This window comes from Pipistrellus hanaki (assembly GCF_964339955.1).
Source record: "Pipistrellus hanaki genome assembly, chromosome: 3".
Taxonomy (NCBI): domain Eukaryota; kingdom Metazoa; phylum Chordata; class Mammalia; order Chiroptera; family Vespertilionidae; genus Pipistrellus; species Pipistrellus hanaki.
The window spans coordinates 39133564-39148759 of NC_140505.1; the positions used below are offsets into that span (position 1 = coordinate 39133564).

Below are 15196 nucleotides of genomic sequence, written 5' to 3' on the forward strand. Positions count from 1 at the left end.
AAGACTCAGAATGATTATTATTATTTTCACGGCAACATGGTTGTTTGCATAACACTCTATAGCAGTGTTTCCCAAACTTTTAACATATGTGTACCCCTTCTGTAATTTTCACAATGCTGAGTACCCCTCATACTCATGAGAACGTAGAATTAGGCGCAGTGAAGCACGGTGCAGTGCATATCCCCACCAAACTCCAGTGAAACGCGTACCCCCACCAAACTCTTCCCTTATCCCTGGGGGGTACACATACCACACTTTGGGAATCACTGCTCTATAGGAATCTGTTTTCTTTATAATAAGATACAGATTAGAAACCCTTGATGAGGCTTTGACTGGAATGTCATGTTTGAAGGAGACATGCACAGACTCTGGATCTAACCAGAAAGCTCTAAGGAATTAAGGTTGGCTTCTGAGGCTGATCAAAGCCCCTTGGAAAAACAGCCTGGTACCTTTCTTACATGGTTCATGGCAGTCTTTCCAGGTGAGGAACAAAGGTTGCTTTCCTGGGAGATGGCAAAGGAAGAACCTGAGGACATTTTGGGGGACCTCGAGAACCTGAGGAATTCACCCAAATCTATAGGTATTGCAGGCAAATGCTGATGGTAACTATATGGCTTGGCTTCTCAGCTGTGAGGCTAATCTGGAGATTCCTTATGAAATTCCAGCAAAGTAGATATATAATCAATTGCTGTTCTTATTCTTATGCAAATCACAGACCAAATTTATTGAAACTAGACTCATGCAATGGATTATTCTTGACTCTGCTATCCTATATAATAAAAGCCTAAGTAGCATCACATGACCTTGTCACAAGATGGCCACCACAAGATGGCCAACAGGGCAGGGCAATTGTGGGCGATCAGGCTGGCAGGGAAAGGCAGTTGGGAGGTCAATAGGCCAGCAGGAGAGGGCAGTTGGAGGTGACCAGTTCAGCAGGGGTGGGCAGTTGGGGGCAACCAGGCCTGCAGGGGAGGGCAGTTGAGGTTGACCAGGCTGTAGGAGAGGGCAGTTAGGGGTGACCATGCCTGCAGGGGCAGGTGGCTGGGGGCCATCAGCTGGCAGGGGAGGGCAATTGGGGTTGAGATCAGGCCAACAGGGGAGGGCAGTTGGGGGCCATCAGGCCGGCAGGGGAGGACAGTTGGGGGCAACCAGGCCAGCAGGGGAGGGCAGTTAGGGTTGACCAGGCTGAGTAGGGGCTGAGGGAATTTGAGAAAACCCAGACAGAATTCTCCTCCTAAAAGATTTTGCTAAGCTGGCCACCAGACTGTTGGGCATCTGCCCAATTAAAACCCAGACACAGAGCAATAACAAAGGCACTGGTCTCCTACTGCCAATGCATGGTGATCAAACCCCAGCCTGCAAGAACTCACCCTCTCAGTCAGGACTAGGCCGCTGGGTAGACCTGGGTTGGTACTCCTAACTCTGGGGAGAGGGAGACTTCCCATGGCTTTAGGCTAGAGGAGAATAGGTCCCATGGCTTTAGGCTAGAGGAGAATAGCGTAGATTGGTCAGCAGAGCGGCTTCTTCGCCTGGGATTACAGGGCAGCTTGGCCAAGTTCACCCCATGATCACAGGTCAGCTTGGCTTGGCCTGCTCACCCATGATCACAGGGCAGCTTGACTCGGGTTCTTCACCCCCTGATCGCAGGGCGGCTTGGCTTAGCCTGTTTGCCCCAAGATGACTGGGCGATTGGACCCGGGCAGGTGGTGTGGTGGTTTGGACCCAGGCAGGCGGCAGTGCCTCCTACCTGGGTCCAAGCCGCATGATGCTGTCTGCTTGGGCCTCCATCTCAGCTTGGATCCACCAGTGGCTTCAGGCACTGTCCCCCACTGCCTGCCCATGTTCCCAACTCCATCAGCGGCATATGGCCTCTGCCTCTGATACCTGCATATGCAAATTTACCTGCCATCTTTGCTGGGTTAATTTGCATATCACTCCTGATTGACTGTGGGTATAGTGAAGGTACAGTCAATTAGCATTTTTCTCTTTTATTAGTGTAGATCTGTACTCTCTTTCCCAAAAGTAACATTTTAACTGTATGGTTTGTTGGGTTTTGGGTCTCTTCATTTTGTCATCCTTTTAAGTAAAGCCCTCTATTATATCATTGTGACTGTGGCTGAGTTACTAGAGATGATTTCTGAGCTAAACTTAATCTTGTTAGGGAATTTAAGCTTGCCTTGTTGGTTATGCCATATAACATCCTGATGTATAGTTAGCACAATTTATCTGTTTCTGTCCTCTTCCTCCTATCTTTTCACTTATAGTTCACTGTCATCCTTTTACAAACTTCCCACAGGGAACATTTTATGTAAATGTACACACTTTATATGTAAGTTTCTAAAACTTTTAATAAAAGCTGAATAAAATTTTGATACAGTGAGACAGAGATAAGCAACCTACAAAAACACACTGTGCCTAAGAAGGCACCCAAGCACACAAGCCTCTGCGTTCATTCATTCAGTTGTTCATTCAGTCTTGAGATCTTAAGCTACTTGGGCTTATTTTGTTTTGTTTTGTTTTTTTACATGCATTATTAGTTCACTTAATTAGATAAACTTTGAGACATAGTTATTGGGATAATCCTCAACCTAAAGATGTTCTGTGTCTACCAGGGTTGGGGAAATTGATGAACTTCTGCTAAGTACATCCAATATTTAAATTTAGTTGCTACATCTGTGTTGTAAAACCCAATGCTTTAACTTATCTGTTTAGTCCTATCCTTTTGTCCTACTAGATCCGGTGTGTTCATTTTTTATATTTCCCTTCACTGAGGCACAGCAGAGCTTTTCGTACTTGTACTCCCTCTTCTCCCTCAGGAGCTAGAATAGTTCTGTGATAGGCACCCTCTCACAGACACCAGAGAGGTGCTAGCAGACAGCTCCCTGAGTCAGAGGGAGAGGGCTGTCCGGGCCTCAATTCTTGTCATGCTCATAGGAATGAATTCAAACCAGTGACTCCAGATAATTGCATTGTAATGAAGCTAACTTGTTTTTTTAAAAAATTAAGTAAATGAATGTATTAAAGAAGCAAGGCAAACAAATCTACTAAACTACACCTGAGTCTGGTGAGGGTTCAAGTGGTTATATACCCTTCTGTCTCTAGATGTAAAAATTCCTTGGCTAGATATCCTGGTACAGGTTAACTCTGAAGGTCTCTCTCCCTCTGCTTTGTTATGGTTTTCCCAGAATTTATGAGAAGCACCTGGCACCTAAATCCCAAGCCTGCTGGCTTCTCTGTTTAAATAGTGGGTTGAGATAAGACTGCACTTTTCCTTTGCCCTCTTCTCTCCTTCCTGCTGTCTAATCCAGGTTGATTTAAGGTACGTATTCTCTAGTCACATTAAAATACCTCCTCATCTCCCCCTTTCCTTTCCCTTTCTCTCCTGCAGTCTTTGGAATTTGCTCTCCAGCATTCTGGGTTGGGAAAGATAAAGGTTTGCTATTTATAGTCTGTCTACAGGTGGCCAAACTGTTTGGTCTTATTTTAATTTTCTTGTCTCAGTTTCCCTATTCTTCCTGCCTTGGAATTTTCCTGCCTTCTTACTGTCCTATAACTGTTCAGTACAATCTAAACATTATCTTTACTAGCACAACTCTGATATTTTAAAATTTGTTTTAAATACACTGAACAAAACCCTCCCCCTATATACAGCCAGTAGTACCCAACTTCCCTTTATTGCTTCCAGTTCATTTTTATCCCTGGAAAAGATATTCCAAGTATTATCATGGTTGAAATGGTTGAATACACACACACACACACACACACACACACACACACACAATTTTGGGGGGTAAAAACATGTTCATTTCCTTTTCTTTCCACTGAGCACCTCCAAACAATGTGACTTTCCTTTTAAGTATTCCACACTTCAGAAAAAAAATGTTATTTCACCTATGCTGTGATTAGTAGTGGAAAGTTCTTTTTTTAAAAAAAATATATATTTCATTGATTTTTTACAGAGAGGAAGGGAGAGGGTTAGAGAGTTAGAAAAATCGATGAGAGAGAAACAGATTAGAGAGAAACATAGATCAGCTGCCTCCTGCACACCCCCTACTAGGGATATGCCTGCAACTAAGGTACATGCCCTTGACCGGAATTGAACCTGGGCCCTTTCAGTCCACAGGCCAATGCTCTATCCACTGAGCCAAACCACTTTCAGCCAGTAGTGGAAAGTTCTTGCTCACAGATAACACAGATACCAACTCTTATGCACAGCTTGAAACTATATATTTTACCCTTGACTGCCTCAGATCACAGTCTTTGATTTGTCACTGAATGTGGCAAGTCACTTAAACTCTTTCATTTCCTCCTCTGTCAAATCAGGATCCTAATGGTACTTTACTAAGAGGGTGGTTGTGAGGCTGAAGTGAGTTAGGGCATGTAAAGCGTTTGGAACAGTGCTGGGCACATGGTAAAAAGGCTAGTTCTAGGGATAACTCGTTGTCTTTGTTCAAAAATCACTGGAGCAATTTACATATTTGAACAATGGTCTCCCCCTTACCCAGTTAGCTCCCCACACAGGACCTAAGAGACGTCAGAACTTGGCCCGTCGCTTCTGTGGGAGGCAGGTACCCTGCAGGCTTCAGGACTTCCTTTGTTGGCTTCAAAGGCAGCCATGCCCAGCGCTTCCGGCTCAGCTCTTGCGGATGCTCCACCCCAGAGTCTGCTTTCTGAATCAGAGGAGCCTACGCAGTTATTTAAGGTGGACTAGCCAGGTAATGGGCCATAACGTCTTGGCCCCTTAGCCCTTCCTTGAGCAGTCACTGTGATTGACAGTGGGCAGACAGGTGCAAGAAACCGGAAGTCACTACATGCAGCCAGAACGTGTCTACTCAACCCAAATGTCTTTTGAGGAATAGTCCCAGACTGCCCCCTGAGACGACTTGCTGTTTACAAGGCAGCACTTGTCATATGCTTTCTGTTAAATATACGAAGAGAGAATCATAAGGCATGGGGACAAAGATGGCATTTCTGATTAAGAATGCTTTACAAAATACATCCTGACCCCCTTTGCTGCTAGGAAGAGATAAAATACACACAAATCCTGTAAATAACCTGTTTATTTTTTTTTTTATAGAAAGCCATAACAGAAAAAGATTAGTCTGTAACTATGTAAGAACATTTACAACCATACGATCAACAACTTCAAAACTTCATATTTAAAAAATAGTTGGAGTGTTAATTATAGGAGAGCCCTGGTGGGATCACTTTGTGAACGGTCCACCTCGCAGCTGTGCTCTTTAGACGTAAGCATTTTTATCGAACTGTTTGGAGGGGGTTGTGGTTTTGATATCTCCTTCTCCACCATGGTACTTTGCCCGAGAAGACATGACAGACGTGGCCCCATTGTAGGCGTATCCCATCCTGAAAGGCAAAACACAGTTCAGTAGATTCTGTTTTACACGTAGGGCAAACAAAATGGGAAGAATCCATTCTCCCCCTTCTAGTCCAAGTCCAAGTCCCCCTGGTTACTTTCAGTTAGCCTTCTTCCCAAGAAATGTTTCAAAGTCAGTACTGAACTGCTGGTGTGATAATCTCTGCAGAAGGAACTCCTGACTCTTTCATTGGTTCAGTGATTATCCTTTAAAACCATTATTTAAAACTTCTCTTCCAGGAAGTCAGGAGACCATAGTGACCTTCATCAGCTATTTCTATGTGAAAATGATGATGAGGCCAAAGTGAAGAAGGCCCCCATAGTCAGACCCATGGTTCTAGTTCCAGAACTGGCTTTGGGAAGTAAGAATGATGAGCTTGGGGAAAAAAACAAAAAACACCCCAAGCTATAATTAACTATATTCTATTCAATATAATATTTACTCTGTTTAATATATTTACAATATATTCCTAACTTTTCCCCATTCTGGGTTTTTGAAGTTTCTAAGAAGCACGAACTACCTATAATGTCTCACACATAGTGATTTAGAGTAGTATGGTACTATTTAAAAGGTCATTTTGTTTCTTTTTCATACCTGGGTTTTTTGTTGTTGTCAGATATTGAAAAGCAAAATATGACGCCACCAATTATGCAGAGCGTGGCTCCTGACCATCCAATAAACAGAGCGGCTCCTAATTCATACCTGTGAGGAAGTATTACACAAGTATTAAGGCTTCTTATTAAGGGGGTTGGAATGTTCAGTAAGTGCTAGCACTTACTGAATGCTAATTATAATTTTTGCTATTAGAGCTTGTACAGGAAGTAATAACACTAGTATCCATAAAATGCTTTAAACTTTCTCAAAGTGTTTTTATAGACATCACTTGATTATATATCCTCAGAGAAATAAAGAAAAAGAGGATACCCAAATCTCAGGGACTATGTTTTTCATGATTGTCTATCCCATTCTTGAAGAATAATGTTTTGTTTTGTTTTGTTTTGTTTTGTTTTTACTAAAGAAGTGGTTCTCCAATTTTTTGGCCCATAGTCTGCCATTGCAAAGGAAAAAATGATGTTGCCATTCCCTACCTAAGGGTGCTTTTCATTGTAAAGTGAAGTCACAGTAGGAAGGTTTGATGATACAGAATCCACAGAGGAACTAAGAAAGGAAAGTAAGAAGTGAGGGTAAGAAAGACATGCCAAGGTTAACTCCCTCCCCAGCCCAACCCCCTGAACCAGGTGCAGTGCCAGGGCCAGAGGGTGGTCTCAAGGTCACAGCATGATGTTGACAGCAGCTGGCCCGGGCCTGTCCTGAATTTGTCTCATCTCTTTCTATGAGCCGTGTCCCCACCAGGGCTCGGCAGGTCTTCTGGTGGTTTGAGTCACAGCAGTGGTGGGCAATGGAACAGCCTGGCCCTGGCCACCATTTGGTGCAAATAGGAAGCAACACCTATTTACCATATTTGACCTCCATTGCAATTCTGCGAGATGGCTTTTACAAATGAGGAAACTGAAGCTCAGGGAGATTAAATAACTTGACCCATATCTCAACTAAGTAAATGGTGGCTAGAACCAGGATTTAGAACCCAACACTGTGATCCAAACCCTGAGCTCTTAGCCATCACTCCTTCTTTTATGCACACCTCAGCTAAGTAAAAGACTTCATTTATATAAGAAATTCGATCAAGTTCACTGGTTTCAGTTGTCATTTCAGAAGCCGTGTGTGTTCTCTCTCCCTGGCTCATTATGTTCTCAGAGGCTCAGAGCTCAGGGGTATGGAATTTTTCTAAATTCCCTCAGGCTATCTTCTCACCCAGCATAAGGAAAGGTGTGTGCAGTAATTAAAACCAGGACATGTTGGACTTGAAAAAGAGAAAATCAGCTCCTCTAAAAGCAAAACAAAAACTGTTTGGTGAATGAAAATAACCACAACCTTTTAAGATCCCAAAGAAGTGAGGTGGCCTTGCTGAAAGTCACGGAACTAGGAGCCAGGTCTTTGACCAGAGTGGTATTCTCTCTGCCCCGCCCCCCCCCCCCCAAAAAAAAAAAAAAAACAACAAACACACACACACACACACACACACACACACACACAAAACACACATTGTTCTACTCCTCGTTTTAATCAAGAGTGGCAGGCACCAGCCTTTTGGCTCTCTGTGCAGCACCATGGCCATGGGCAAGAACAAGCAAGTGCCTTACGAAAGGCGGCAAAAAGGGAGCCAAGAAGAAAGTGGATGATCCATTTTCTAAGAAAGATTGGTATGATGTGAAAGCACCAGCTCTGGTCAATAGAAGAAGTGCCAGGGAAACACTAGTCATGAGAACTCAAGGAACCAAAATCGCATCTGATGTTCTCAAGGGTCGTGTTTTTGAAATGAGCCTAACTGATCTATAGAATGATGAAGTCGTGTTTAGAAAATTCAAGCTAATTACTGAGGATGTTCAGGGCAAAAACTGCCTAATTTCCATGATGTAGATCTTACCCGTGACAAAATGTGCTCCATGGTCAAGAAGTGGTAGGCCATGATTGAAGCTCATGTCCATGTCAAGACTACCGATGGTTATTTGTTTTGTCTATTCTGTGTTGATTTTACTAAAAAGAGCAACAATCAGATTTGGAAGACCTCTTAGTAGGTCCACCAAATCAGGAAGAAGAGGATGGAAATCATAACCCGAGAGGTGCAGACAAATGACTTGAAAGAAGTGGTCAATAAATTGATTCCAGACAACATTGGAAAAGACATAGAAAAGGCTTGCTAATCTATTTATCCACTCCATGATGTCTTTGTTAGAGAAATCAAAATGCGGAAGAAGCCCATGTTTGAATTGGGAAAATTCATGGAGCTTCCTGGTGAAGGCAGCAGTTCTGGAAAAGCTACTGGGGATGAGACAGGTGCTAAAGTTGAATGAGCTGATGGATATGAACCTCCAGTCCAAGAATCTGTTTAAAATTCAGACATTTAATGGTGACAAATAAAAAAAATCCTATTTGTGAAAAATAAATAAATGAATGAATGGCAGGAGCTAAAATAAATATTCCAATTACCTTAAAACAACTAAATACATATAAAAACATTTGAAGTTTAAAAAGTACACTTATATATTATCAATGTTAACATTTTAAAATTGAATTCCATTGGTTTGCCTTTTATTTTTTTTAAGTCCTCACCTGAGTATATGTTTTATTGATTTTAAAGATAGATGAAGGGAGAGGGAAAGAGAGAGAAACATGGATCGGTTGCCTCCTGTACGCACCAGAAATGGGGATTGAACCCACAACCTAGGTATGTACCCTGACCAGGAATCTAACCTGCAACCTTTTGTTGTAAGGGACAATGCTCTAACCAACTGAGCCACACAGGCCAACACAGTTTATCTTCTTTTAAAGATTACCATCTAAAATAAACTTTACTCAAAGGCTTAAAAAATCCAAGATTTATAGAACTGCATGGATGGATTTTATCCTATATAATAAAAGGCCAGGGACCATAAGCTTAACGACTAGAACAAATAGAATGACTGCTCAACCAGTTGCCATGAGGTGCATTGACCACGTCTTGGTACCTTCCTTCCCCCATCTCCTTCACCCCCTTTTACCCCCTCTCGTAGAAACCACAGGGAACCACGGGAAACCACGGGGAGGTGAGTGAGTGGCAGTGGGGCAGAGTGGGCAGAATGGCTGACCTCTTGGTCCCTCCCCCTGGCCTGCAGGCTCCAATGGTTCATTGATGGTGTATGGAGGAACAGGGGGTGAGTGGCAGGAGGACCAGGCTGGCTGTCAGGCTGATGGGATCCCCAGCTCATCCCTGGCTGCTCAGGGACTCAGGCCAGCGGGAAAGCCGGTGCCAGTGACTTCATCTCCATGTGCATGCACCGAGCTGGCCATTGATGGAACGCAATGCCCGCTTGGGGCCACTGACGCAGGCACCACCGCCAGAAGCTGTGGGGCACACTCGAAACCTGCTCAACCCTGCGGGGGCAGAGGCAGCCAAGGCTGCGTTCGGCCTGGGGACTGGTGAACAGGCAGAAGATGGCCCTGATTTCAGGCTAGGCCTAGGGATCCTACCCACACAATTTCATGCACTGGGCCTCTAGTATTAAATAAGTACCCTTAACAGCATTATTTACAAACAAACATTTCCCCCAAATACTCTTCATTCTAGAAGCAGGGTGTTGAGTGCCTTTTTTTTCTCCCTGAGACTGTGGCAGTCTAGTCTCACTTATGCAATTCACATCATTTAACAGTTATTTCATGTTGCCTGAAAGATGCTCCAAGATTTCGCACTTAAGTTTCCACATGAGACTACTAAAAAGTGGCAGGTGCCTCCCCAATGGTGACTAAAGTAGAGATAATTTTTTTCTTCTTCTTTAAAATTTATTGAGATTTCCTATGTGGCATAGCACATGCTAATGTTTTATTTTGTTTAAAAGACTGGGTGTTAAATGTTAGGTGCTAATACACTGAGTGGCCAGATTATTATGATCTCTGAACACATAATAATCTGGCCACTCACCGTATATTCTATATAATAAAAGGCTAATATTCAAATTGTCCCCATGACCAAGAGTTCGACCAGTATGCAGGCTGGCCAACTGTCCATGTCCCCTCCCCCTGGCCAGGCTGGCTGGACTCCACCCATGCACAAATTCATGCACCAGGACTCTAACATATATATTTACTGATTGGCCAGATTATTATGAATTCAGCTATCATAATAATTTGGCCACTCAGTGTACAATATGTGTAACAAAGCAAGCAATAACTTCCATTTGTCAAATTTTAGAATGAGATAATTAAAATAATAATGTCTACTTATAAATGGAAACTTCATGGAGAATTATCAAATTTAGGAAACCGCAAATAAAGACTGATTTTTTTTTGGGGGGTGCCAATTCTAAATTGCTTTTCAGTGGCTAGTTTATGGTAGATCTGCATGCATTATCTTTCCATGTATTATCATTAGGATAGATCAGAATTCTACGCATTCTATATATTAATACAGGGACACTGTAACACTTACTGATCACACACCATGTGCCGCTGTGGTGGGTGTTTTATAAGTTATTTCCTTTCATCCTTAACCTTCACAAGCAGGAGATGCTATCTCTGTCAGGCAGCCAGGGTCTGAGCAGAGGTCTGACTCTAAAACCTTTCTCTTAATCTCTCTGCCTCCTTCCCTTTTGTAAAATGCTCAAAATGTATCTTTACAGGAGTTCAGATTTTTGCCAATTACTCATGGGAACTTAATAACCCATCCACAGTATTACAATATGATATTAGCCAAAGAACATCTCATGTCCCCAAAATTACATAGTTTAAGAACAAATCAGTTGTTTAGCAATATCCATGCCATTGGTTTCCGTTCATGTGGATAATTGGGAGTTTACTGAGCCTGCATTTTCAGTGAGAAATTATATGCCGGGTTATAACACTCCAAGTAGGCACAATAACATGTTTACACACAAATGTTGAAGTCTGGGTAAACTGACTGCAGAGGGGGCTGTGCTTCAAGATTACAAATTCTGGAGACAATCAACACTGTCCTGAGATACTTTAGGGCAAGATCAGCACCTGTCAAGAATCGGTGGAGACAGGTGTGCAAATATGTTTGTGCTGAGAGAAAAATACACATATGGACTTGGAGCAAAAAATAAATAAATTTGGATCAATTAAAAGCATATCTGCATTTTGTTCCGAATCCTCAGCAGCCTACCTGACAACATTTCAGAACCAAACCAGGTGTTGGGGAAGATGTATGCAGAGTGGGTTCTTATGCAGAAGATGTATGCAGAAGGGCTTCAAGACTTTCCATTTGACCGTTTCAATTTGTTGTGTATCTCTAACTCAGTGCGATGAATGAGGTGATGAAAAATTAAGAGAAGAAATTATACAAGCCTTGTTTTTCAACAACGGTTTCATGCTAAACCCCTTTCAAGCCTACCTTCTAGTTTAGAGCCAAGTATCTTACAACAGTTATCCTTTGTACTAGGTCTCCAACATTTCAATCTACAGTTCTCAATGGCTCACCTTAATATACGGTGTAAGGTAATAAAATGGTACATTAATGTATTCTGCTTAAGGGCCAGTACCCTTTAAAATAATAGCTAACATTTACCAAGTGCTTATTGTGTGCTAGGCACACTTCTAAACAGCTGAAATGTGCTACCTTGTCAAATTCTCACAATAACTTCAGACTACGTACTACCCATTTTATAGGCGAGAAACACAGACCACAAAAGGACAAGTAACTTCTTCAAGATACACAACTAATAAGTGGCAGAGCTGGAGTTTACTCCCAGATAGCCTGGATCCCGGGCCCTTACTCATTTAAAAAAAATAATTTTTAAAGCTTTTAATACATTTACATACACAAGTATGCACAGGTCATGTTTCACAAATTCAACATGCATGTGCCGCAGGAATCAATACACTAGAGCTGCACTCTGCCCCCTTTCAGTCACTGCTCTTCTGACTTCTAACAGTTCAGGTTAGTTTTGCCTGTCCTTGTAGTTAAATAAGTGGAACCATGTTATATGTATTCTTTTGAGTCTAGCTTCTTTCATTCATTACTAATTTTGAGATTTATCCAAATGGTAATAGATGGTTTATTCTCATGTCTTTTAGTGTCCCACTGTGTGACTATATAACAATTTGTTCACTCACTCTACTGCTGATAAGCATGTGGGCAGTTGACATAGAGCTGCTATGAACATTGCACATGTATTTTTGTAAAAATATAGATGCATTTCTGTTGGGCATATTTCTAGGAATGTAATTCTTAGCTCATGTGTCCAGATGTTGTAGATGCTGCCACACAGGTTTTCAACGTGATTGTACCATTTACATTCCCAACAGCAGTGAGTGAGAGTTCAGGTTGTTCTATGACCTTACCATCATATTTTCTACCTCAATTTTTTTAAAAAAAAAAATATTTTATTGATTTTTCAAAGAGAGGAAAGGAGAGGGAGAGAGAGTTAGAAACATTGATGAGAGAGAAACATCTATCAGCTGCCTCCACACCTCCCCCATTGGGGACATACCTGCAACCAAGGTACACATCCTTGACCAGAATTGAACCTGGGACCCTTGAGTCCGCAGGCCGACGCTTTATCCACTGAGACAAACCAGTCAGGGCTACCTCAATAGTTTTTAAACATGCCTTCAAACAAAAGTTTTTAATTCAATGTTTCTTGAGAGCCTGCTATGTGTCAGGTGCTCTTCTAAGTGGTGGGACATGTGGGTCCTCACTCTTAAACAGTATATTATGCTGCCTCCTCTCCTCACTCACTTTACCAAAATCGCCACAAGCATGCTCACGATATGAATGTGAGAAATAAAGAGAAGAAATTATACAAACTTTGTGCCTTTGCAATGGTTTCATGCTAGACCCCTTTCAAGCCTACCTTATATTTTAACTATTGAGGTGGCCCTGACTGCTTAAGGGCCAGTACTCTTTAAAATAATAGCTAACATTTACCGAGTGCTTATTATATGCTAGGTACACTTCTAAGCAGCTGAAATGTGCTACCTTGTCTAGTTCTCACAATAACTTCAGAGTACCTACTACCCATTTTACATATGAGGAACACAGACACAGAAAGTACAAGTAACTTCTTCAATATACACAACTAATATCTACTCCAAGAGAGATGCATACACGGACAGATGGACAGTCACACAGCACTGCTGGTTGACAATCCTTGCTGTAAATGTCATGGAGCATGGACTGGCTGCAAGAGACTCCAACAATCTGCTTTGAGATGTTCCTGGTCTGGTTTGGGAGATGCACCAATAAGCAAGTGCTAATCTCCCGGGAGGATTATTTTAGAAGCATGAGGTTCATCAACAGCAGCCAGGAGGCCCCTCACCCAGAATGCAAGTCCTGCAGGAGCAGCAGGCGTTAGCCAGGACGTGAGGAGGAGAGGGAAAGGGCTGGAGGGCTGGGGGTGGTAACAAGCTGAGTGACCAGAAAGCATGGCATACTGGCATGGATGGGGACTTCATTGCTGGCCAGTAAGGACAAAACACAGATGTCTAACACTTGGTTTTCAAGTCATGCTGGCATAACAAAAGCATCAAATAAATTGGTCTGAAGTGGCCTGGCTACCAGCAAATACAGTCACAGAACAACACCTTACTATTTAACAGTTGAATTGTTTTGTTCATGTGGCATTTCTACAGAATCCCTCATCCAAGAATCTATGAGCTGTTTATTGATATTAACTCATTCTCCAAATAACCTTATGAATGGAGGAAGCCTGAATAAACAAACCTCCCCATTATTCATCTAATTATAACAAGGACAGAAGAAAGAAATTCAATGTCTTGGCAAGGTCACCTAGTGAGATCGATATTCATTTAAACTTCACACACACACAAAATGTTTAAAACCATTCTAAAAATGGTTTTAAAAACCCTGAAAATAGGAAACCCTGTGGGTAAGATCCAAACATGAAAATATCACAGCCAAAACATTAATGATAAATCTCATATATTAAAGGAGAACAACCTTAAGATTGTGATCATCTGTTTGCTCAATTATGGCAACTGGTTCGGTGCTCTAACTTTGTAGGCATTGAAAACAAGTTCCTTTATGTCAATCACATCTTACTTGGAACAGTTAACTAAAGAAAAAAGAAAGCAAGACATTCAGGAAGTTAGTGGTTTGGACGACAGTACAAAGGTGGAAATAATGTAATTAAAATTTAACACCCTGGTAAGGTGAATCACCAAGAGGTGTCTGTTACCATAGGCTTGCAGGAGAGTAGATTGCGGGGGGCGAAAGGGGTGGTCTTTGGGGGATTATTTAGGTTTTGTTGAATTTGAAACAGCCCGAAGGGAAGAACTGAGAAATAGTTTTTAAGGCTTTGCAGGAGCCTATCCAGGAATCATAAAAGATCATTGTAACTTGAATGAAAACAAGGAAGCAAAACCAAAGGAGAAAAATGGGGAAATGACAGAATACAACAAGAATCAGATGAAACTCTTTAGATCACAATCCTGTCAAATGATTGCAGCCTTGAGTCTTCTTGATAAGTGGTGGGAAGGGAAGGGTTTCAGAAATAAATAGCGACTGAACATAAGCGTGATAGTCTCTGCCATGCTCCTGCCACGATCTTTAGTCCAACTATACCCTAGAAGCCACTCTTTGTTTTCTCTCTCTCAACCAAGTGCCTACTGAGTTAGTTCCTTGCACATACCCTGTTTCCCCGAAAATAAGACAGTGTTTTATATTAATTTTTTCTCCCAAAGTTGTGCTGGGTCTTATTTTCGGAGGATGTCTTATTTTCAGGGAAACACGGGTAGTAGGATTGTGGTGGGAACTTTTTAAAAAATATATTTTTTAATTGACTTCAGAGAGGAAGGAAGAAGAGAGATAGAAATACAAATGATGAGAGAATCATTGATCGGCTGCCTCCTGCATGCCCCCCACTGGGGATCGAGCCTGCAACCTGGGCATGTGCCCTTGACCAGTATCGAAGTTGGGACCCTTCAGGCCGCAGGCCAATGCTCTATCCACTGAGCCAAACTGGCCAGAGCATATAGTGGGAACTTTTTGATGACCTTAACTGTGTTTTCCTAATTTAGGCAATCAAGATGGGCCTTATATAAGTATGGGCTGGAAATCTACAAAGAAGATTCAGTCCATTTAATACAGAATTCTTAAGAAAAACAACAGCAGCAGAAGCAAGCCAGTAACAAAACTAGTTCTGAGGCCTGAACCATTTTCCAGTGCATTTTAGGGTTTAGGTATGGGAGAGCAAGTATGTGCTCACTAGAAATTTAAACTAGGGCATGCTCAGAGCAGTTCTCATTGC

The 15196-nt window shown here is 42.1% G+C and overlaps 1 protein-coding gene and 1 pseudogene across 5 annotated transcripts in view; one reads left to right on the plus strand and one right to left on the minus strand.

Annotated features, from left to right (window-relative positions):
• Nucleotides 1–5042: 5042 nt before the first annotated feature.
• The window catches only part of CLDN10 (claudin 10), a gene marked incomplete at its 5' end in the record, with an annotated part of 94582 nt that continues 84428 nt past the window's right edge, over nt 5043–15196 (minus strand). For 2 of the 4 annotated variants that reach the window (XM_084876732.1, XM_084876731.1), the window contains 2 exons: nt 5043–5364; nt 5970–6077. In XM_084876732.1, the coding sequence (XP_084732858.1) occupies nt 5241–5364; nt 5970–6077 (232 nt within the window). In that variant the 3' untranslated portion in view covers nt 5043–5240. The remainder of the gene's footprint in view (nt 5365–5969; nt 6078–15196) is intronic. The other 2 variants (XM_084876734.1, XM_084876733.1) reach the window with 1 other exon arrangement.
• On the plus strand, nt 6129–8353 carry LOC311618561 (small ribosomal subunit protein eS1-like; annotated as a pseudogene). The gene is made up of 2 exons: nt 6129–6135; nt 7540–8353. The product of its transcript is annotated as a small ribosomal subunit protein eS1-like (transcript).